Here is a 25,530-nt window from a genome sequence, read left to right as displayed (position 1 = left end):
GCTCTACTAAGTTTTATAGTTTTAGAATATTTTAAATCCTAATGTTAATATTTTCTGTGTCACAACCAGGATATCATGATATGTCACCACCATCTTGCAATTTCTGAGAAAATTATTTGAAAAATTTAGATCATTTTATTCTGTTGAAGCAGATTCTATTAGCATCTAGCATCAACAGACAAAACAAAATGGCTATTATATTAACTCCATATGTTTTATGTAAGAAATGAGATGGTCCTCACTGCAGAACAGGAGATCCAGGGCGGGGTCGGATCTAGGGAATATGAGTTGCCAGTTTAACAACTTTTTCCTTTAAAAAATCTTGAGAAGCTTTCACAAAGAGCAACAGAGGAAACAGTCAGTGGTTAAACAGACATTCAACATGAAGTCGTAGTTTTTGTGTTTTTTTAAGTCATTCATAATTATATTAAATGTAAAATAGTGTTTAGTTTTTCTAATAATGTATAATACTAAATATGTGTCCTGATATAGCATATATTGCTTTTGTAGACTGATAGTCATCACTTCTAGTAGTTAGGGTTCAGGGAACATGAGGCTGAGGGAACACAAGACTTGGGTTAGTTCACCCAAAAATGAAAATTCTGTCATTAATTACTCACCCTCATTTCATTCCATTTTCATTCAAGACCTTCGTTCATATTTAACACAAATTGATAAAATCTAAAAGCTGACTGCTCTATAGAGAGCAGTTTAACCACCACTTTCAAGGTCCAGATAGACATTGTTAAAACATTAGACGTAACTATACAGTGGTTCAACCTTAATTTTATGAAGTGATGAGAATAATTTTTGTATGCAAAAACAAAACAAAACTAAGGACTTTATTCAATGCGTCAACACTGTCAGGTCTTTCACCTCCATCAGATGAATATTTTGATAATATTTCATTATGATATTTTATATTTTTGAAGAATTGTTGGTAATATGTGAAAATCTGTATGCTAACATGAGAATGTGTTTTGAAATATCAACATTTTTACCACAAAAGAAGGGAATTGGGCTGATAGGATTATGGCTGCATCCAAAATTGCATACAACTCTACTATATTGTTGGTGAAAAAAATATATATGTGACAAAAGAAGTCGCAGTCTCAATTCACCGTACTCATAAGAGTACTCAAAAAGTACCAGGATGACTTACAATGTTCAGCGAAATTCTGAAGTGTGCATACGATGGACACTTTACTATCCCATGAGGCCGCGGGAGAGAATTTGAGAATGGCAGTGAAGTAATGCAACTGACTCTGGTATAGGTTACATGATAATAACAATTTTATAGCAGTTGTAAAGTAATTACTTATTCAAAATATGTATTTACTCAGGAGAATATTTGATTTTGGATGCAGGCATTGTCTATCTGTAGGCCAATAGCATCCCACATTTAGGAACAGGCAGCTTTCGTGACCAATTTTAAAAACCTTTCAGCACGACCCAACTTTGGGCTTACTAAACTTGCACTGAAAGTTGAAGCTTAAAAGCTTGAAAAACAAGTTACTAACAATTCACTTCAGCTCATGCTTTTTTCCTTCTCTGGTCTCAGATACACCCATACAACATCTACCATCGTACTACACTTTTTTAGAAAAATACCAGATGTTTTTACTAAAAGTTGTGGTAACACAATGGGACAATCATAATTACATTATGCAGGTTTTATTTAGGTACAAATAAGTGAGGGCACATTACAGTGTGACAATCATGGATTTTTTTTTTTTTAAGTACAGAGAACAGACTTTGAACATTTGTTTTCTTTGCATAATGTGGCAGGCATGATGTGGAGCATAAAGGCCATAGGTAAACAAATTTGAGATATATGTTTAATTAGCTTAAGCATTAAGTGATTGTAACAATCTCATTTAGAAATCAACAATGCATTACATTAAAAAAAACACTAAAATTTAAAACAGAAAGTTCAAGAGTCCATTTGATCAGGATTACCTTGTTTTAGTCCACACCAGAGTACAGTTCTTAAGCATGATGGAATGTTTTTTTAATTGTACAGCAAACATTTTCATCAATGTAAAATATCAGATCAGATGTTTTGATGTTCGTATTAACATCAATCAAAGCAGCGATTCATGTTCCCTTGTTTTCAAATGTCTTAAGCAAATTTGTATAAAACACAACATACATGAGAATGTTTTGTCTGAAACACACTATTTTCCAGACACGTCTGGACCACATTCGAGAAAAATGTGCAAAACAAAGAAACAAGAGTTAAGTGCCAGAAAACAACTACTTCATAAATAAGTTCTTTATATATCACAGCCAACTAAAAGCCTTAAATGACAGAGGCTTTAGTTCAATTACGTATAATGAATTTGCATATTACAGAGTCTTAAAAGCAATAAAATAAACACTGCCAAAATTAGCAAAGCAGTCATTTTATTGATGTTTTACTTGTATCTTGGCCAGGAAGTAGGGTTGAGGGTTAAAAAAAGAAAATCACTGACCATAGTATCAACTCGCTGACACCCGTATTTTATTGTCCGTGAATTTTTTCCCGTCTGAGTGAAGTGGACTTGGATCTCTATGCTGACTCCTCTGCTACATGCTAAAGTGCCAGATAAAGTGTCTTTGAAGAATGAGGCACAGTACTAGACCTCAGGAGCACACCATTCAAAGCCTTTTGCAGTTCTGCATTGAGAAGTTGCAGCTATTGATGCTGACCCTTCTCCTGCTCTGGCTGTCTGCTACAGGCGACAGTGTTTGAGTCAGGCTGACCTGTGCATTGCTAAAGGATGCTATCCTCCCACTCCCGGCAATCTGCAAGTTGACAGTGGTGGCATAACTGGTTTTTAATGTTGTTTTGGACCCTTGATTAATAACACTGTCTTCTGTTTTACCCTCAGCTGGGCAATGAATGGGAGTCTCTCTCTCATTGGGGCTGGCTGGAGCGACATAGGGACAGATCAAGGTGCTCCGACATGTAGTTTCTGCAACCTCTATGTCATCTTGCTCTGTCTCTGTGTAGGACAAAGCATCGGTTTCAGTATTGGGCTCTGTGTTGTATTTGATCAACAGATCATGTACATCCGGCCAGGCAATGCTTGTGAAATGTTTTCCATTATAACTGGTCCTTTCAGCTGTTAGTCTGACAGGTGAAAGAGGACCAGGACTGACAGAAGATGGGCTACCACTGTATGAACCCCCACGAGGACTTGTTAACCCCAATTCTGAACCCACTGACCATCGTCCACTTTCTGCCCAAGACCTGCGTTCATGCCTTTTTGGACTGGGTGGTCTATCTCCTAGAGCAACAAAGGGCAAACTGGTTCCTCGTAGCCTCCTCTGGCTCTGAGAGATGGTTGCTGAACATGGAGACGTTCCTATTGGGGTAGGAGAGATGATTCTGGTGCCTTTTGGTGTAGAGTTTGTATCCACTTTTGTTGGAGAACATGCATTTATTAATGAGGGATTCCTTGGCTGTGGATTAGCAAAGCCCCAAACACTTGTAGGAATGCCAATAGGGGGTGGAGAGGTGATTCTGGGGCTCTCACAGGGAGATATTGAACAAGCTGACATTGATCTTGAGATGTCCAAAGACAGAGGGGTAAAAAAGCCACCTTGTCTGGGGGCTCTGGGATTCGGTGGCTTTGTTACCAGATTACTTGAATGGTTCGGGGCAGGTGGAGGGGAGCAGATTCGAGAAATTGGAGATGGGCAAATAGAGGGGGACTGTACACGAGAGCTGGGCTCGGAGGACGGGAAGGGCCGAGCCACCCTATTGTGCAAGGTTGTTCGTTGAGGATCGTGGGAATGAGGGAGTCCACCCACACTTGATGGTGCTTTTTTGTGATTAGCGATCAATCCATTATTACCCAAACTGTTGTTATTGTTGTTATTGCTATTTAAACTGGTGTAAGGAGACTGTTCAAGAGCTGTGGCGCTCGGGCTGTTAGAGGATGGAGTTGAATGGAGGCTAACTGGAGGTGCAGGGGATATTGACCGTTGACTGCGAAAAGGAGGAGGGGACTGAACTGTTGCTGGACTAGATCGAAGACTGTTTGTTCTAAATGGGGATGGAGAAGACCTTGTGGCTTGACCTTGGGGGTTTCCTACCCCAGTGCTGGATGTACTTCTAAAACCTGACTCAACACTTAAGTCCAAGGTGATGGGTTTAGGTGATGGTGTCCTAAGTCTTACAGAAGATGTAGGCAGAGGAGAGGAGCTTACAGGTGGGGAAGCAGTCTGAAGATGTGCACCTCTCTTGGCCATGCTTTGAGAAATCGTCTGACTGATACAAGAGGCAGCAAGAGACTTTGCAAGAGCTGAGGGCATTGAGGAAGGTCTGGAGTTCTGGGCACCTCTAACTGGAGAGGGTGACCGCATTCGCAGGTTTGGGCTAAAGGCAGAAGGTGGTTTTGCATCTAATGGACGCCCACAACCAAAGGGAATTTGTAAAGGTTTATCATTAAGAGCATGGGATAAAGATTGTCTATTATGAGAAAGACCAAAATCAGACGTATCCTGAATCTGTTCATCAGTCCGCAATGAAGTATGTGGCACTCTGAAAAGCAAGATAAGACACAGATTAAAATTAGATCAAATACCTGACTGCTGTTATATAAACTACAACAGCATAACCTAAATATAAACTGATTACAGCCTATAACTACAGTGTGGTTTGGGGCAGCAGACTACCTTTGAGCTACTGGAGATGATGAATTCCAATTGGCAAAGGGACTCCTCTTTCCAGCAGTGGAGGGTAGATTGGAAGGTCTTTGGCTAGTAAACCTTGGAAGCTCATCCAAAGAAGGTCCACCTAAAGGGGGTGAGCTCAAAGTCTTTGAATTATTGCTCAGGTCTTCTTTGGATTTAGTATCTAGTGGACTACACTTGCCACATGTACCAAACAGAGGTCCCAGTTGTGTAGGGCTAGTTGTATCCTTCTGCAACTGGGCCAAAGGGTACGACTGCTCTGATTCCTCAGAGATGACCAAAGTGGTTGCTAACTGTAATGGGGGACATGCACCTACTTCGTTAACAGAGGACACTACAGGTGTTATTTCCTCCAAGCTAGTGTTATCAGTATCATCTCGGACTTGCTTGGATTTCAAATGTCCTGTATGTATTTCATTTTGTTTATCATCTATGGTCAATATTCTTTCACAGTCCTGTAAAACTGAGGCACTTTTCTGTTCCACACTGTGAGTCTCTTCTTCTAAAGGTTTAATGACTACTGGGTCAATAAAATGTTCACTACTTGGACCAGAATTGCTCACAAAAGCAGGGTTTTCCTCTTTCAATATTGGTCCTTCTTCAATCCTATTTATTGAAATGAATTTGTCCCCAACATTTGAATAGTTCTCCTGAATAGACTGTGGTATGTTGTAAGCATGCTCCTCCAAAGGAAGTCCAGAGAGGTTGAATGGCATTTCTTGGACATGAGTTCCAGAAGTTGGGAGTGACAAGGATTCAGCTCCTTCATGTAGTTTAGACTCACATTTTTCTAAAGAGCTTTCTCTGTGGTCTGATATCACAGAGACCTGTGATTCCATAACAGTTGTTAATATTTGAACTGAAGTAGCAGAGGACTCAGCAGAGGAAAAAGACATTGAATCAGATCCAATTGCTGAGATCTCATCTGGAGGCCCAATGAGATTACAATCATTTTCTTGGTGATACATGGTAGACAGCTTCTCTCTTAAAATTATGTGACCAAAAGGCTCTGTAGGTGTGGATACTGAAGATTCTTCTGCAACAAAACAATAGGCAACATTTTATTAAACATATTTAAAATAATGTTTTCCATCACACAAGATAATAATTAAACTATATTAAGAGCTCACCTGTGGGCTGACTTAGTACTCTCATGTCCCCCTGGTGCAGCTGTATTTGCTGCGACTTAGCTGAAGTGCTCCCTTTTCCCTCCACTGACCAAGCTCCCCTACTCACTCGTGTTTTCTTTTGATGTAGTGGTACCTTCATGCTGCTTGCCTTGGCAGTGTACATCCGTGCAAGCATTTGCACTTTATTAAGAATCTTTTCTGAGTTCTCTACCAAGCATTGGTTGACTGGTCCACCCTCAAGAAACTCTAAATCTGGCACCTCTGCCATTCCTTCGTAAAGGGTATGACTACATGTTACCACCTTGTCATGACGAGACCACCGGCCAACTTTAATCTGAGTAGGAAGGCTATCCAGGCTTCCATTAGAAGACATTCTAGCCCTGGTTCTTCTTCCATACTGAAGAGATGTATCCGTTGTCTCTGTCGTCTGCAGATTAGATGCGTCTGAAGTGTCTGGATTGCATTGTGAACGTTCAGACTGCTTTTGTTGTACTAGGGTTGTTGTGCAATTAATAGATGTCTTATTTTTCTCAGAAACATCTGTATGTTCAACACAGCTGTTCTCTCTTGAGAAAGGGGCTTTTGGATTGCTTTGAGACTCTTCGCCAATTCTTTCTTTCTCCTTCCACAATTTCATACAGGGACTGAACTCACAAATTTCTACATCCTGTTTTTCTGCAGTCATGCTATCTAATTTTTCTTTTTGTTCTTGGTTAACATCGGAATGTGAGAGAGGAATGGCTATATCAGCAGATTCCTGATGGTTGAAAGTCTGGTCAGCTTGGTCTGATATTGGGAGTAATGAAGATCCTGAGTCAGTTTCAACTGACTCTGAGTGGCCACTCTCAGATTCAACTACACTGTCTTGGTGAACACAAACATTGAATCGGGACACCGAATCCTTTACTAATCCTGCAGGTATATTAGAGAAGCTGTTCCTTCGTGCCATCTGACCCTCCTCAACACCTGCCTCTGCAGCCTCATAATAGCTGCGTATCTTCTCAATAATCTGCTTGTCACTTTTGGTCAGTTTTTGCTCAGGTTCTACTTTGAGGACAAGTGAGTTTTCAGTTGCTTTCAATGTAGTACCAATGTGAGCACAAGCTGTACTGGCCTCACATGCTGTGTCATCAGTTTTGTCCAAATTATCAGATAGATGAGGCTCTTCACTTTTACTAACAGAGCCCTTAGTATCTTTTTCACTAATGGTCTTCTCCATCTCTGGTTTAGATGATTCACTATGACTGGGCTCTGGTAATGTCAACTCTTCTGACTGATTCACTTCTTTGCAGGTGTGTAATGGTAATGATGCTCTCTCAAGCTCCTCTGGTGAAGCAACATTTGCTTCACAAGATGGAGGGCTGCTGTCATCTTTGTCTGACCCATCTACCAGTTTGTTGTCTGCCTCTGGTATTTTGGTATTGTTAGTCTGATGTTTATTTTCATCCACCTCAGATATTAGTGGTTTGGATTCATCTGACTGCTGTGCCTCCAGTGGCTGGACTTCCAGGGACTCTGGAGTCAACTTGCACTATGGAAGACAAAAAAAAAAAAAAAAAAAAAAAAAAAGTAAAATGCCATTATTTCTTATAACTAGAAGCTTATTAGAAACATCATTACTGCTACAAAATCACTGATGTCAATGTGTATACCAGTAGCACCCAGGTGAAAAAAGTACACTTCTATAATGTAATTAAAGTGCTCTATTTTCGTGCACTAATTTTGTACTTAATATAAAAAACTTACTTACTTATTCTTTAGTACTTGTTAAGATAAGCTTAAAAACATCTAAGTGTACTCATCTGTGCTATTTTGAGACACCTTGAAATATGAACTAAAAAGTGCTTACCACTTGTAGTACACTATGGGTTCAAGTATACTATAAGTGGTAACTAAATACATTTATTAAATACAGAGATATATTAAAAGCGCATTTTAGTTCACATTTCAAGGTGTCTCAAAATAGCACAGTTAAGTACACTTAGATGTTTTTAAGATTATCTTAAGAAGTAATAAAACAATTTTTTTGTATATTAAGTACAAAATTAGCACACAAAAATAGAGCACTTTAAGTACATTATAGAAATGTACTTTTTTTCACCTGGGCAGAGATGTAGCAGTAGCAGAGTTAATACAGCAGTTACTATCTCTGCTAAATGTGTGAGGTGTCAAAATGTTTTTGTGCTATATGTACCACTTCAGATGTTAACTCTGCCATGCCTTGTCGAGCACGGCTCTGGTTAATGAATTGCATGATTTCCTCAGTAATGGACAGTGTTGGTGGTGGAGGGAGTGGGGTCATGTCATCCTCATCCTGACATAAAGCCAGATCATCACGACCAGATTCAACTTCAATGACGGAGGATGCCAGAGTACTGGTACTGCCTGAAGAGCCCATGCTATCAGCCTGTGGGCACAACTCCCCTTCACTGCCAGCCTGGGAACCCATTAATGGACATAAGCATAGATATAGAAATATAAGGTAATTTTGGACCTTTGAATAACATTTTATCATGGCTGAGTAAACAAACCCTGTTGCTACAAGGTTGCATTATGTTGCAAAAATGTATATAATTAAGGCTGAGTGTACAATATGTAATGTTAAATGGAAGAAAATTAAATTCTCTCACACCTTTAAAGAACCTGGATTCCATGAGTAGTGAAGCCATGGCAGATCAGAAAAAGAAAAATAGGAACAAAAACAATTTTACATTAATTTTTAAAAGACATTATCATTTTTTAAATTATGTTTACTTTTTCACGTTCATTTTAAAAGTAATTACTGACCAAAGAAAAACAAGATAACACAACAAGATAAAAAATAAAGTGAAGGAACTTTGAAGTATAACTCACCACTTTGCTGGAATGCAGCTTCTATATCTTTGGCAGGCGCTTGAGACACATAAGGGTTAGATTTTAGACTTTAAACATTAGAAACTGTTTTTGTCAAAGTACAATATAACTTAACAAAAAATAAAATACTATAAAAAAGAAAAAAGATTAATTATTATGCAACTGTGTATATAAATTATTTTGGGCCTGTTTCAGAATATGAGATTCACCAGACTGTCTCCTTCCACGCTTGTAAGGAAGGTTTCCCTCTAGAAGGAGTGGAAGGCATTTCCTGGCTTTCTCAGGGGTGTAGATGAATTCTGGTGGTTCTGTCAGGAGTTATGAAAGTAAATTTTATGAGTATATGAGTCAGTACAGGTTGTCATTTTAAGGTATTATAATAAACACTATATATGCCAGACCTGATTGCCTTCTTCCTCTGTGGTAATTATGAACATCATCCAGTCGTGGAGAAGGCATCGACTTTCTTATTGGCTCCTGATCAAACTGCGGGGCTGAACATCATACAAAACATGACTAATCCATAGTGAGTAAAAACAATCAGTGCCGCAAGCAACAATTCAAACTGACAAGAATGCAGACGATACTTACACTGACAGAAGTTGTCACCAAGAACCTGCCTAGCCTGGAAAACATATTAAGATATTTAGCACATTAATGTCCTTTTATAACTGAACCAGACAGGTTTGACTGTACATTATCCCTTATAAAAGATTGATAGTTTGAGAAGTAAACAACTCTATTACTTTTTGGGGCAAGGATGCAGGATGGTTCTCCACTATCATCCTTTTGAGGTAATGAAGCCACAGCCGCTTCTCCTCCTGGTTTTTAGCCTACAGATAAGGTAAGGTTTTTCTTAAGGTAAGGTTGTCAATATACATTATAAAAAGTGCATAAAAAAATGATATATTTTACCTGAACAATGTGTTGCTGTTTTGGGATTGTTTGATCGGACACCTTAAAACAGAGGGGATCCTTCATGTTTTCCACTAAGAGCAGATTACAGCACTTGAAAGATGAGAGGGAGAAATAGAAACAACATGAGGCCTGCATATCCCAAATCTTGTAAATATAATACTATACTCCTACTGTAGATTTACAGTAGATTAAGAAAAAAAACTGATGGCAAATTAACATGACTTACAAAGATGTGGGTACTGTATATGAAATGATCCAGCCTTTTCTTGGCAATGAGAAGCATTTTGTCAAAAAGAAAGAATGCTCTTTCCTTTTTCACACGCTGAACCCGGAAGGAACCTTCAAGAACCAGTTCCCCAAAACCGCTGAGATCAGGACCAGTCCAGTTCAGCAACAAGCTCTCAATCTCCTATTTTTTTTTAAAAAAAGTTACATTTGCAGTTGCAATAGAATTCAATACATTTAAATCTCAGTGTTACAGAATTATACTGTAAAAAAAAGTCATAGGGTGATTTGATGTCTGGGATTACCTGCAGTCTGACTGCATGTTCCTGTTTCCTCTTCATGTCATTGATGTACCAGGCAACTGCTGTCATGGTTATAATGGCATCTTCTACCACCTCATACCCTGGATGACTTTTATCAAAGTGTTTGGATAGTTCCTACCACAAGGGGGCGACAACATATCAGCTGTACAGTCTGAGAGGAGTTAGACATTTCTTTTCAAAGGGTCAGGGTTTGTTTGGTTAGCATGGCCCCATTTGCCCTGCTGGTAGATGCCAGGATCAAAGCTAAAACCAACACTACTGACACTGTATTGTACTCCACTGACCTGCAGTAGAAGGTGGTATTTAAGAATCCTCTGCACCGGTTTCAGCAGGTAGGTCTCCAGAGGCAACGAGTGGCACAGGGTGGCCTGCCTTTCCTGGAAGAAGCGCACCAGGCTCTCATTCTTCATGCAGTCCCGCAGGACGGTTACTGAGCTGGACGGAAACAGGGAGGAAGACATTTAAGCAGGGTGGTCTACTGGGAGACTCATCAGTTTGGCAGCTTTGCCTGACAGCACTTCATCTTATCATAAGGTCTGCGGTAATGCATTCAGCTGATGGGCCTGTAAACTTACAAATGTACATACAAAACCCTCAGACTCTTCACATACAGTCTCTGAATGTTAAATAGAACTCAGAAGTATTCAGTACTCCTGCTTCTTTCATTTTCAGAGAAAATGTGTTTTTATTTCTATATGAGTACTGCCATGTCAAATATTTAAAATAAATTTTCTCTCAAGAATCTGTACTAAGACGAGTCAGCGCTGCAGTGTTTTTTGTTATGTGTATTAATATGCAACAACTAATTCTCTAAAGGTGGATCAGAATCAGCTCTAGCAGAACATCTGTTGCTGTTGTACCAGAGGCCCATGGGAATACTAAGAGAGTGGCTGAAAAGTATTTCCAAGTTGTCATCACCCAAGCATGTCTGCCTCTGATATGTCTAATTTTTACACTAGACATATAGCTAACTCTGACTAATTAAAACCACATGACATTCATCCAAAATATCTTACATGACTATACATCATTGTGGTTGACATCTACATCACATGAATCACATTATGCAGCCGGATTGGTTAATTTTTAGTGTACTAAGTTTTTTATCAATTTAATCAATTTAAAATAATATATGATTAAAATAAGTTAAATGTAAGTAATATAGATTTAAAATTAAATACACCTGTGCATTCGTCTGCACATACTGTTAAAATGTTTGAGGTTGGTAAGATTTTTTCAATGTTTTGAAAGGCTGCATTTTTTTTTAGCAAAATACAAACAGCAATATTGTGAAAAATAAATCTACAAAAAAAACAAAGTTTTCTATTTTAATATATTATAAAATATAATTTATTCCTATGATTGCAAAGCTGAATTTTAAGCATCATTACTCCAGTCTTCAGTGTCACATGATCCTTCAGAAATCATTCTAATATCCTGAAACATTTCTTATTATTATAAATGTTGATATAAATATTTTTTGGAAACCAACATAAATGTTTTGGAGGATTCTTTAGTTAAAAGACCAGCATTTATTTGCAAGAGAAATCTTTTGTAACATTGTACGTAAAATTTTTTAATCAAAATCTTGCTGGCTTCAAACTTTTGAATGGTACTGTAGTGTACATAATAGCAGAGAAATAGAAATATTCTTCACTTACTTGGGGTAATTCATGCAGTATATGGTGTAAATGTCAAAAGCTTCACTCTAAAAAACAAAAAAAAGCATAATTAATTGACTTCAAAGACTGATTGTATGATAACACTTTCATTCTACCAACAAAAATACACTTCTAATTTTGGACATTACTTGCTGTTCAAAAATATGTTATGAAACCAGACAAAAATATAACAGAAGACAAAATGGCACAATCATTGACTTGGCAGTATGTGGGAGATTTTCCACTAAATGTTTATGCACCAAAAACAGTAGCAGTACAAGAACAACCCAATCAAGTGAACCCCGTCATCTGCTTTGGCAATGGCCACTGTACCCAGATCTGACCAGATATGGGCAGCTCAGCTTCAGTTTCAGTCTCTGAACTCCATGTAAACACATCTAATATTTGCTCTATTTGGGGCCTGATATCTAGTCTAGAGGCATTGCTTAGATTTGGAACAAGTTTGGTTTTTTTTGATGCTGCTGAGATTATGGGAAGAAAAACATGACTTTGAGCCTCGATGGCATTAGAGAAGGTTAAATTGAGCTAAAACCTCAAAATAACCCACCGGTAATGGCTTAATCAAATGTACTCTGTGCTTCCTAGGCCAGTGCTAATTGATCCTAACAGTGGCCGTTTCAGCAGGAGGTAAACACTGGGTTCTTGGTGCTTGAGACACGGCCTCTGGCAACAGAAAGGTAAAGAACGATTTCCTTTTCTAAACCAAGAAACAAATCATTGCAGAAAAAAGAATGAGCACATTCAACCCCTCTACCACTCCAAACAATGATGCCTTGTCTGGTTCCCATCCCAGTCTGGTCTGCTCATTGTTGTGTCATTGTGGTGTGGAGACAAGAGCACCAAAATTGTCTGCAAATGCACTTAGCTGACGTGTGCATGTGTTAAAAGTTCAACACTGTTTGCTGATATGTTTAGGTTTCGTTTCACAGAGTCCATCTGTTTTTCTGGCCCAAACATTTCTGTGTGCTTCTGCCATACTGCCAAGCGAGGGCCCCAACATAACAGATTAACAAAACTGGATTTCCCTTAGACAACACTCTGAGAATGACGTGCATTAAAACACAAACTCCTTGTCTTGAGATATGTGTATTGTATGCCTTCCAATAAGGTGTTAAACAGAAAAAAAATTGGTAATGTGCTTACCCTCTCCACAAAGCATTCTGCTATGGCTGCGGCATGTGGACTACGTTCCAGATCTTCCAAAAGCTCACTATGAAAAACAAAACGGGCAATTCAGTTTTGGTGCATGACACTTATTTCTGCTCACATAGTCTCACAAAAGCATTTGCAAGCTAATAAAATATATTTGAGTAGCATATAAAAAAACAGTTTTCTGACATGAGTATTTGTTTGTTTAAATTTTGTTATTCCCTTTCTGAGGAAACATCTGGGACTGGAGTTTCAAGAGGACACTCTGGACTGGAATGGGCTCAAACTCCAGCCTGCATTTCCAAACATCATTCATTTCTTTTTTATCATTTAGACCAAACTCTTGCCTAAATGCACACAGATGGGATGCTTTTCATTTTGGCTCAATTTCCTCCAAACATGTCCCAATATCCCCAGTCAAACTTAAAAACCTGTCTAAACTCTTAAACATAAAGGTTCCAAAAGGGGGTTTCACAGCAATGCCATTTTGGGTTCACCATAGAACTGGTAAAAAGTTCTTAAAAGAATTGTTTTTTCTTAGCACAAAGAATATTTAAATAATTTGAAGAAAATTTTTCCACTATAAAGAATCTTTTGTGCAATGGAAAGGTTCCATGAGTGTTAAAAGTTCTTCATCGAATCATAAATGCCAATAAAAACCTTCATTTTTTAAAGTGTACATAGACATTCTGCTGACGGGGAAAAGCTTTCAGGAAGTAAATCAATGAAAAACATAAATTGTGTATTATATTGACTAGTAACAGCGCCTGGAAAGCAATAAAGAAAACTTGGTTTAGTGAAACAATCTCTATTGTGACTCAAACACTAGATGGTTTTTCCCTCAGTGTTATGGATTGATATGATCTCTTGTGGCTGGTGGGACTTTTTCGACCAAGGGTGAGTGGTTGTACATTCTCCGACTAAATTCTGAAGGGTTGAACGAAAACTGTATGAAGGCTCGACCAGGCATGCTGTATTTCATTCAGTCCATTAGCAAGACTCCAACATTCATTCCCACAAGGCCCCAAACCGCCAGGCCGGTCAATCTCGAGGGAAGCCTCCTTACATGTCGTTAAAGAAAACAACGTGATGCTCTCTAAACACTATGGACTTTCCTTCATGTGGCTGAGGGGAAAAGTTCGGAAGGAAACCGCAGCACTCCAGCCTTCATCATCCTCTCTTCCCCTCTGAAGGCGAAACTCATTTAGTGGCTGACCTTTGTGGTGAGGGGACTTCATTGTGGTTATGAAGGAAATTTATGTCTGCTTTCTTAGATTGTCCAAAGAGCTTGATGTTCTAGGTGCCCGTAGGGATGGATGTTCTTGACCGTTGACTTGAATGTCTTGAAAAGGTGTGTCATGATAACAACACATAGTTCTGTAATTTGTAATTGTACATCAATAAAGATATGTTAATGTCGATTCAAAGCCACGAGTATCTGCTTTCTGGTCCGAACTGTAGTAGATAAGTTGGATTCAATTAGATCTTGGCGAATCTTGTGAGGTTTTGGCCCTTTCACTCAAATCCCAGGAAAGTGTTGGCGGACCAAAGGTTTGAGACTTGAAATATGTGAGCTACATTCATAATAAATACTTTCCCAGGTTCTTCTTTGCCAAATACAGTACATACAAAGAGATATTTGAGTGTTTAGGGTAATATTTGAGGTAAAATGAGGGACCCACTTTATATTAAGTGGCCTTAACTACCATGTACTTACATTTAAATTAATCATTTGATACAGTGCACTTATTGTGTACATACATGTTTTTACATTGTACTTATATTTTAAAAACACCTGCATGTAAATTACATCTGTAATTAATTTCTGTAATTACATCCCTTAACCCTTACCCCTACCCTTAAACCTACCCATACCACCAAAGCTTTCCCTAACCTTACCCGTACCCCACCTCAATAGCAGCAAATGTGTTTTGCAATTCAATATGAACCCAATAAGTACATTGTACTTATTTTTTGATGTAAGTACATAGTAGTTAAGGCCACTTAATATAAAGTGGGACCAAAATGAGAAATTTAAAACATTAAGACACCAGATTGTTTTTTTTTGTTTTTTTTTTCGAATGTGAATTTGCTACCAAACCATGTAGCAAAATCATACAACAGACTACAATGAAGAACAGCAAAAAATAAAAATGCCTCACTTATTCATTTTCAGGAGTTATGACCAGAGCCAGGGAGTTACCTGAAAGAGGCGCTGAATTTAAAAAATGTAATTCCCTTTGTCCCATTCAGTCTTCACCTCACCCTCCCCCTTTTTTGGACTCAACTCATAAGTTGTTGTCTTCTCTCAATTCATTCTCTCCTCCTAGTCTCATCCCTTTCTTTTGTCTTACTCCCACCATTCATCCATTATCATGGTGTGTATAACTCAAACAGAAGTTCGCTGCATTACGGTTCCTTTCATCTAGCTCGTATTTCCCACAGCAGTCAAGCCTTTATTTTTGCTGGAGACGCAGCATCCTATGGAGGGGGAAATTCACACAGTCATTCTTCTTATTTTTATGCAATATACAAATCCTCAGGACAAATCTACACTCGTTATTTCTCCCAAATGAGATCAAAGCAGACAGCGAGACAGTAAGGAGACAAGAGAGCAGTGAAATGAATGCTTTGGAGAAAACCAGATTTGTCTTTATTAAGAAAAGAACACTCCTTATGCTCAGTGTTAAGGTGTACTTGAATCCGAAATAAAGTCAAAGCATGGTACAGTGGCAGACCAAAAAAACACACAAGCACACACAGGTAAAGGTTAAGCTCCTCGGATGAAAGTGCCACCACCTTTCGCCCTGCTAGCGACGGCCCTGGATATACTAGGAGTGTACTTGGTGCTTGAAACGGTATGATATTTCATTTTTATAAGACCCAGTAGTTATATTAAAAGTAAAAATAATAATAATAATCATTATATGAAGATCACATTAAATAATCATTCATATTTCCATTATAAATATTATCTTTATTTTATTAATAAAATATAGATAAAAATATAATTCTTCAAAAATTATGACTGTCCCACAGTTGTGATGTCATTTTTCCCTAAATAAGTTTTTTACCCCATAAGTTAGTGTGTTTGGTTACCAAGGAGACAAACATGAAGAGCTTGAGATGTGCTAATATCACTTTTGAGCATAATATTTTTTATTGTATGTAATTTTAAAGGGGTGGTTGATTATGATTTAACTTTTTTTTTTTTTTACTTTGGATAGTGTATAATGCTGCTGTTTGAGCATAAACAACATTTGCAATAATTACGAAGCTCAAAGTTCAATGTAAAGGAAGAATTTTAAAGAATTCACAGTTTAAGGACTACAGCAAATGGCTGGTAAGGACTACAACAAGCTTCTTCCTGGGTTGGTGACATCACTAACCCTAAAATTTACATAAACTGAGGAAAAGGAAGAGTTGTAGTAGTAGAGTGTTGTTGTCATGCTGTCATTTTATGCCGGATTACATCACAAACGAGTGTCAATTCAACACTGGATTTGCACAAAAGATTAACATGATGGCACATGCTAGTCGATGAGTTGAATCAACTCCACATCAGCAACATAAATTTATCCACTAACCGTTCAGAAACGTCCAGTTGCATTCTAAAAGTTGTAACTTCTTCCTGAGTCTCTCTATCAGTGTCTGACTCCGGTTTGAACAATGTAAAGCTGAACACTGTTACTGAAAATTGACATTTTGGCTGCATGAGATTCTCCCGCTTTGCTGTTGTTGCGCAACTGAACACTGTTGCCAACTATTTTCAAAGGAAAGTAGCTAAAGCCTGCCCAAAATGTTGCTAAATGTCGCTAGATGACGTCATGCGTAAATTAGCATATTTGTGACATCATCACGTCGGCTGCATTCTGCCTGCCTGAAGTGTTTTCTTTCCTAATCCGTGCTCACATACTGTATTTTACAACAATATAATATAATATAGCCGAATGTCAAATAAAGCTGTTCTCATTTCATATTGTATATATATATATATATATATATATATATATATATATATATATATATATATATATATTATATATAAAATTTATATACAGCCTATATAAATTTTTATTTTTTTGTCCGGCAACAGAACGAGTATGATATAATGAATGACATTTTTATAACGTTATATATATGTAAATTACATGAATTCACAGAGTTCAGATGAACAAAAGCTCTGTGATAGTGAGTAATATAAGTGATAAGCACACAAGAAAAATGGAAATCAAAACCTTCAAACTAAATTCTTTAAATATAAACAAAGGAGAATCAGAAATAGTCTTTAGTCCGTGGCAACACTGTGTGCTCGTGTGTAGCTCGCTCATTTACATCTGTCAGATGCCATGAACTGGTGCTGCTGCTCCTCTCAGCCACTCACTGAACAGAGTAAACGCCGAGAGAGGTGTGACGGCAGCGGGAAAGCAAGACCTCGCGCTCACAGGACAGTGCTGGTGACATTTGAAAAGTTACTGAGGTTTGTCCAAAAAGTCGCTAGATTTGTCGCTAGGCGCTTTTTTGAAAAATAATCGCTAAAGGGGTCTGAATAGGGATGCATACATTGACCGTTTAACTGTTAACCGAAAGTAAGAATTTTAATCGATTAATACTATCAGTTAAACGTTTTTTTTTTGTTTTGTTTTTTTTTTTGCTGCATGGTTAAAGAAAAATATGCTATATATAACGTTACATATATGCTTATTTGTTAACTCGCGGGGCGTTTCACACGTGCCAGACATATTTCGCTAAGCAACAAGCAAAATGAAGTGAGCGAAAAGAAGTACTGACCATTTCGATAGAAAGGGTCAGGCGCGCCGTTGGCACGGGGGACAGGGGGATCAGGACCCCCGCAGTTTTGATAAGGGCTGCTTCAATCAGTCACAATATATCATCTTTTAGCTAAGGATATTTTCTTTCAAATAAGACCATTTTCACGTTTCTGTGAGCTTTCGTTCATAAATAATCAACTGTTTTGTCGCAGATGTGAAGAAGAGGAAATGCGCTCTCGAACAGAGAAACACGCGATTTCCAAGCAATCGATCACAGCGTGCTAACGTTTTAGGACAGGTCGATGGTATATAAATCGTGGCCGAACGTTAGCGTTTGTCAATCAAGCAAAACCGTCCATTCAGAAACCGAGAAATTTGACACTTTAAAGGGATACTTCACCGTTTTTTCATATTAAACTATGTTATTCCCTTAACTAAGACGAGTTGATACATACCTCTCTCGTCTCAGTGCGTGCACTAAATTGCTCTGTCTCGCGGCGAAACTTTATTAGCACTTAGCTTAGCCCAGTTCATTCAATAGGGGCCAAGCAGAGAAGCAACCAAACACCTCCACGTTTTCCCTATTTAAATACAGTTACTCGAGTAGTGTAACTTGACCTAGGACGGTGACACAAAACAAAACGTTGCGCTTGTGAAAAGTCCTCTCACCGGCCCCCGCTCCCTCTCCTCCTCCCTCTCATTTCCGTCAATAGAACCAATGTGACTTTTACAGGAGAGGGAGCGGGGGCCGGTGAGAGGACTTTTCACGAGTGAAGATATTTCTGCGCCAAGTCAAAGTGCTCCCGAGCACTTGCTATGGTATTCCGCCATACAATATAGTTATCCATTTTACACGCTTAGAAAAGCGCAACGTTTTGTTTTTTTGTTTTGTGTCACCGTCCTAGGTCGAGTTATACTACTCGAGTAACTGTATTTAAATAGGGAAAACGTGGAGGTGTTTGGTAGCTTCTCTGCTTGGCCCCTATTGAATGAACTGGGCTAAGCTAAGTGCTAATAAAGTTTCGCCGCGAGACAGAGGGATTTATTGCACGCACTGAGACGAGAGAGGTATGTATCAACTCGTTTTAGTTAAGGGAATAACATGGTTTAATATGAAAAAACGGTAAGAGGCTGATCTCTCAGATTGACGCACGAGCTGGCTTGACTGAAGTTTTCGTGAGGATTTGTAGTTTATGGACTGTTTTGAGTTCGGTAATTACATCTAGAATGTTAAAAGCATTGATGGCATCTATAAAAGAGATATCTAAAAGCGAAACGAAAATTATTGCCTCGACCGGCGACACAGTGGGGAGGACGCACGAGAGGAGACCTGCGCGTTTAATTGGTATGTAGGCTATATAGCTACTGTACTACTGCATTTACAAAGCTTATCAGTGGCATGCACTTTGATCACGAAAATGAAAGTGCATTCTCTCCCATTTCTCTCGATGTGAACCGTGAGCACCAGTCCATTACAATTTAGGGCCATGGTATACTTCATTTCCCGCATTCCGCTCAGTCTCGTGCGCGAGCCTTTCAAAGAAACTCCTTTGCCCATGAGCGCGGAAAGACGCGTTCGGTATGCACACGTGCACCGTCCGTGGTCATAACAATAACAATCCTTGAGGTAGGCCTGCTATTTTTATTTGACGGAAAAAATGTCTAAAATACCGGTTGTTCAAAGCTTCAATGGATTCACCGTGTTTTTGTTTTTTCATCTTAATTTGTTAAACATTTAAGTGAAAAACAGGCTATTTAGTGTAGGCCTATTTATTTTATGCCTTTTATTTAAATATTTTTTTTCTGTTGTCAGATACGCTGCAGGTGCGTGACAATTTGATAATGTGAATCCAGGTTCTGTTGTTTATCTGTTCTATGCTGCTGTTTGCATGCTAAAATAAACCCGTGGAAGACACAGACACTCATCAATTGTATTTTTTATTTAATGTCATATATATGTCATATTATCATGATATAGGCTATACAATATTATAATCTTATCAGTTAACGGTTAGTAATCGGATAACGAGCGTCGGTTGTCGGTCGAGAAATTTAACCGAAATGAGCATCCCTAGGACTGAAAAATCGCTAAATCTAGCAACAAAGTCACTAAGTTGGCAACACTGCAACTGAAGCAGGAGCTGTTAAAGCTCCGCCCTCTTCTGGAGCAGCAGCTCATTTGCATTTAAAGGGACACACACAAAAACGGCGTGTTTTTACTCAGACCCAAATAGGGGAAAATTTGACAAGCTATAATAAATGATCTGTGGGGTACTTTGAGCTGAAACTTCACAGACACATTCTGGGGACACCAGAGACTTATATTACATCTTGTTAAAGGGGCATTATAGGTCCCCTTTAAATCCAAGCTGGAGTTTTGGTCAAATTATGCAAATTGGGGGAGATTTTTTTGATGTTTTTGAAAGAAGTCTCTTATGCTTATGCAGATGGCATTTACTTGATCAAAAATACCGTAAACTATTATTACAATGTAAAATAATATAATATAATATAATATATTATATATATATATATATATATATATATATATATTCTTTCTTTCTCAGAAACCATTCTAATACGCTGATTTGGTGCTCAGGAAATATTTCTTCTTATTATCAGTGTTTGTTGTGTTGCTTGATATATTTGTGTAAATTGCGATACTTTTTTCAGCAATCTTTGCTAAACAGAAAGTTAAAAGCAGCACTTATTTGAAATAGAATTCTTTCATTACATTATAATGCATCCTTGCTGAATGAAAGTATCAAATTTTGAATGGTAGTATATATATCTGACCCTGAAGTTTTAACACCTATTTAAGGGCACCAGAATGAGTGCAGAATGACATAGAAAGGTGTGATTAAAATGCTAAAATAAACCTAGAACAATATGAACTGATGAGAAGGTTTTAAAAGAACAATTGCAAAACACAGAAATGAGTCAGCAGTGGAATGTTTTCATCACTGCAAAATAGAGAGGAGATTCCCAAGCCAGCAAAAACAGCCTGTTCTGCTGCAGTCGCTGCACAAGACAAATGTAGCATTCCAATGCAAAGGCACAATTTACAATGCTTCACTATAACTGGACAGATGTCTGTGGGAACAAAATAAGTCCTGTCTGCTGTCCCAGGATGCACTGCTCGCTTGGCTGCACCCTCACTTTCTGACAGGTCATGTGTGGCTCGTTCACCACAGGGGCTGGAGCTCTACCTCGGAGCCTGGCTGCTTTGGCTAAGAGGAAAATGACATCTGTATGTGTCCTAAAGCTCTGACTGGTGCCAAGAAAGTAGACTCAACAGAATCAAGTCTGAATACAGGGGCTACATTCCACAGCGATGAGCAGAGGGCTTTTAAGAGTAAGAAAAGACAAAGAGAGAGCCTTTGTGTGTTTAAACTATAAGACAGGAGGGAAAAACAAGGTCAGTCATTCATTTTATAAAATCTTAACAACTACAGAGGTACACATGAGAGCTGATTTAAAGGGATTATTCACTCCAAAATGAAAATTCTGTCATTTATGCACCCTCGTTGTTGTTCCAAAACAGCATGCTGTTATTCTTTCTCAGAATAATTGAATAATTTCCAACACCCTGTTTTCCATAAACACAAAGCTTTGTGGGATGAACAGACCAAATTTCAGTCATTATTCATTCTAATAAAATTTGAGAACTGCAAATGGTAATGTTAATTTAAATTAATGTTTTGATTTATGAGTGACCTAAATTTCAGTCTATTAAAAGGTACAGTATGTAGGATTTCTGTCCGCTAGAAGTCACTAGAGGCCTATTCAAAACAAAGGCTTAGCTTGATGACGCCAAGTTTGAGCGCAGAATCTTGGGACATGTGGTCTTTACCTCGACGGACGGTGCAAAAGAATAGGGATATGACTCAGGAAGAAATCATGTTCATGGATGCGGTTACTAACGTTACTGTAGTATGAAGCAGAGCAGGGCCGAGTGTTGTGGGAGCTGAACGAGGCAGCTGGAGCGATTGCGCAACACAAGCCGTGAGCAGCAGAACTTTTATTATGTCACAGTTGCCGGCGCCGCTTTTGCTTTTCCAGTCATGAGTATTAGGTAACACAGCTCTGTTTATCATATTAGGTACATTTAAGTGTGTTGAAAATGATGTTATAACGTTACTCTGTGTGTTCGCTCGGTGACTGCTGTGAGACACTTGTTGCCCATTGCAGTAAGATATATCGATTTTAGAATATCATGTTAAATTCAGGATGGCTTGTGTTGATAAATGGCATGCAATTCATTTTAAAACGTATTGTATGATGGAGAAATTTCTGTATTACTGTTACTAAAAATAAAGATGCATCTGATTATGCTATGTTAGCTACTTGACAAAATAGTGTTTTTTTCTGAGGCATGGTTAAGCATGGTACTCGCAAAAAAAAACAAAAAAAACAGAAAATTAGATTGAAACAATAAGACTAAATGTGTTGAGCTATATAACAATAATTAGTTTTCTATAATCAGTTGTTCCCTTGTCTATTAAAACATGTAAATGTTAAAGCGTCTTTGGTGTTTCCATGGTTTATACAAAATAAAGCCGGAAACCGAGGGTAACGCGGGTATGATGCAACTGACAGGCGACTCCTCACACGTCCCGGAGCCTTGCTTAAAATTGCAATTTTCTCACGATTTACAAATAGTTGAAAACATTTGGGATATTGTTAGTACTCAAGTGAACAAAATATATAACACTGGCCTAGTGGTTTTTGGATATTTTACAGCAAAAATCTTACATATTGCACCTTTAATCATGAAATTATGGCTTTTGACAAATTGGAATATATACATTACTGTTAAGTGTTTGGTATCACTATGACATAAGGCTGTCACTTATTTTGGTAATCGAGAAAACGGTTGATTATTTTGACAATTAATCAATTAATCTGATCATTTTTTGTGGTAATATACACAGACCCAAGTGAACAATATCCTTTACAATGACTTAAAATACATATATAATAACAATGAGGCAATAATGATTGGTTCAAATAACGTATAAAAAGCAAGTGATCATGGTTTTTCTGAACAACACTTTTAAAATACATAATGAGGTATACAGGTGCTGGTCATATAATTAGAATATCATCAAAAAGTTGATTTATTTCACTAAATCCATTCAAAAAGTGAAACTTGTATATTATATTAATTCATTACACACAGACTGATATATTTCAAATGTTTATTTCTTTTAATTTTGATGATTATAACTGACAACTAAGGAAAATCCCAAATTCAGTATCTCAGAAAATTAGAATATTGTGAAAAGGTTCAATATTGAAGACACCTGGTGCCACACTCTAGTCAGCTAATTAACTCAAAACACCTGCAAAGGCCTTTAAATGGTCTCTCAGTCTAGTTCTGTAGGCTACACAATCATGGGGAAGACTGCTGACTTGACAGTTGTCCAAAAGACGACCATTGACACCTTGAACAAGGAGGGCAAGACACAAAAGGTCAATGCAAAAGAGGCTGGCTGATCAGAGCTCTGTGTCCAAGCACATTATTAGAGAGGCGAAGGGAAGGAAAAGATGTGGTAGAAAAAAAGTGTACAAGAAATAGGGATAACCGCACCCTGGAGAGGATTTTGAAACAAAACCCATTCAAAAATGTGTGGGAGATTCACAAAGAGTGGACTGCAGTTGGAGTCAGTGCTTCAAGAACCACTACGCACAGACGTATGCAAGACATGGATTTCAGCTGTCGCATTCCTTGTATCAAGCCACTCTTGAACAACAGACAGCGCCAGAAGCGTCTCGCCTGGGCTAAAGACAAAAAGGACTGGACTGCTGCTGAGTGGTCCAAAGTTATGTTCTTTGATGAAAGTAAATTTTGCATTTCCTTTGGAAATCAGGGTCCCTGAGTCTGGAGGAGGAGAGGAGAGGCACACCATCCACGTTGCTTGAGGTTCAATGTAAAGTTTCCACAGTCAGTGATGGTTTGGGGTGCCATGTCATCTGCTGGTGTTGGTCCACTGTGTTTTCTGAGGTCCAAGGTCAACACAGCCGTATACCAGGAAGTTTTAGAGCACTTCATGCTTCCTGCTACTGACCAACCTAATAGAGATGCAGATTTCATTTTCCAACAAGACTTGGCACCTGCACACAGTGCCAAAGCTACCAGTACCTGGTTTAAGGACCATGGTATCCCTATTCTTAATTGGCCAGCAAACTCGCCTGACCTTAACCCCATAGAAAATCTATGGGATATTGTGAAAAGGAAGATGCAAAATGCCAGACCCAACAATGCAGAAGAGCTGAAGGCCACTATCAGAGCAACCTGGGCTCTCATAACACCTGAGCAGTGCCACAGACTGATCGACTCCATGCCACGCCGCATTGCTGCAGTAATTCAGGCAAAAGGAGCCCCAACTAAGTATTGAGTGCTGCACATGCTCATACTTTTCATGTTCATACTTTTCAGTTGACCAAGATTTCTAAAAATCCTTTCTTTGTATTGATCTTAAGTAATATTCTAATTTTCTGGGATTTTCCTTAGTTGTCAGTTATAATCTTAAAAAAAAAAAAAAAAAAATCTTATACCTATCCTTTCACTTCCTCTAATCCCTCTCTATTGTAGCTTATGATACTCTGAGCACTGCCTATAACTTGTATTGTGAGCACTTCTTGTCTATTTGCCTCGTCATGACGACTCGCTTGCTGTATTCCTCACTTGTAAGTCACTTGAAAGCGTCTGCCAAATGAATAAATGTAAATGTAAATAATCATCAAAATTAAAAGAAATAAACATTTGAAATATATCAGTCTGTGTGTAATGAATGAATATAATATACAAGTTTCACTTTTTGAAATGGAATTAGTGAAATAAATCAACTTTTTGATGATATTCTAATTATATGACCAGCACCTGTACATAATATAAACATGAACAAATTATTTAGGCTACATTACGTTTTATAACAAATATTATGATTTTTAAATGGTTTAAATATATTGTGTGCAGACTTATAAAGTTGTCTAATAATGTGGTTCATGGACTCTTGTCCTTTGAATACGCCACTTCCAGTATTTTGCTGGTTAATCGTCACGGGTAAATTGCAATCAAATATTTTTTTTTTTTTAAATCGAGTACTCAAATTTAATTGAGTCGTCGTGAAAGCCCTACTTTAATTTTTTTTTAACAAAGAAATTAATACTTTTATTCAGCAAGGACATTGAATTGATCAAAAATGACAGTAAAGACATTTATTATGTTACCAAAAATTTCTATTTCAAATAAAAATAAATATTATATTATAAATATGGTGCTCTTTTGAACATTTGACTTAAAGAATCCTGAAAAATTAAATGCATCATGGTTTACACACACAAAGAAAACTTTTTTAACATTAATAATAATAAGAAAAATCTGCATATTACAATGATTTCTGATGGATCATGTGACACAATTACATTACAATTTTAAACTAATAATATTTCACAATATTACTGTTTTTACTGTATTTTTGATCAAATAAATACAGCCTTGGTGAACATAAGACTTCAAAAACAAAGAAAAAAAATCTTACTAACCAAATATGACAAGTTTTATTTATAGGCGAACTTTCCCCTTAAGAATGGTTTTCTTAAAAAACTAATAACTCATTCTGCTCATTACATGCCAATATAATCTCAATCAGAGGCCAAAAGCAGCTGTGTTGGGAATAAATGCTCTGCCATTTTATTAAAGGAAGTTTTATGAAATGAGGTCGTGAGGACACCCAAGTGTTTTTAAGATTTTCTGTTTTCAACAGCCAAGCTGATTTCCCACAAGAAC

At 37.8% G+C, this 25,530-nt stretch overlaps 2 protein-coding genes across 3 annotated transcripts in view; both read right to left on the bottom strand.

The window, feature by feature from the left end:
* Positions 1–1,673: 1,673 nt before the first annotated feature.
* LOC137004998 (mucin-4-like) lies at positions 1,674–8,498 on the bottom strand. 2 transcript variants are annotated; one of them, XM_067365739.1, is made up of 4 exons: positions 8,008–8,498; positions 5,814–7,344; positions 4,666–5,719; positions 1,674–4,531 (listed from the first exon to the last, which is right to left on the bottom strand). In XM_067365739.1, exons 1-4 carry the CDS (start codon positions 8,326–8,328, stop codon positions 2,641–2,643), a joined length of 4,797 nt encoding a protein of 1,598 aa, XP_067221840.1. In that variant the 5' UTR covers positions 8,329–8,498; the 3' UTR covers positions 1,674–2,640. The 2 variants fall into 2 exon arrangements, with proteins under 2 accessions (XP_067221840.1, XP_067221841.1); XM_067365740.1 differs by having other exon boundaries at positions 4,666–5,716.
* Positions 8,499–8,563: 65 nt separating this feature from the next.
* Positions 8,564–25,530, bottom strand: part of LOC137004155 (pleckstrin homology domain-containing family G member 2-like) — a 48,296-nt gene continuing 31,329 nt past the window's right edge. Inside the window, exons 5-16 of the mRNA XM_067364360.1 lie at positions 12,958–13,024; positions 11,794–11,840; positions 10,417–10,567; positions 10,115–10,246; positions 9,811–9,993; positions 9,582–9,674; positions 9,413–9,499; positions 9,258–9,291; positions 9,068–9,160; positions 8,876–8,974; positions 8,667–8,705; positions 8,564–8,595 (exon numbers count right to left, since the gene is read on the bottom strand). Of these exons, the coding sequence (XP_067220461.1) occupies positions 8,564–8,595; positions 8,667–8,705; positions 8,876–8,974; positions 9,068–9,160; positions 9,258–9,291; positions 9,413–9,499; positions 9,582–9,674; positions 9,811–9,993; positions 10,115–10,246; positions 10,417–10,567; positions 11,794–11,840; positions 12,958–13,024 (1,057 nt within the window). The remainder of the gene's footprint in view (positions 8,596–8,666; positions 8,706–8,875; positions 8,975–9,067; positions 9,161–9,257; positions 9,292–9,412; positions 9,500–9,581; positions 9,675–9,810; positions 9,994–10,114; positions 10,247–10,416; positions 10,568–11,793; positions 11,841–12,957; positions 13,025–25,530) is intronic.

The sequence above is a fragment of the Chanodichthys erythropterus genome, chromosome 17 (assembly GCF_024489055.1).
Source record: "Chanodichthys erythropterus isolate Z2021 chromosome 17, ASM2448905v1, whole genome shotgun sequence".
NCBI classification, from domain to species: Eukaryota; Metazoa; Chordata; class Actinopteri; order Cypriniformes; family Xenocyprididae; genus Chanodichthys; species Chanodichthys erythropterus.
The sequence above is the reverse complement of the archived record's forward strand: the minus strand, read 5'-3'. Positions and strand labels throughout refer to the sequence as shown.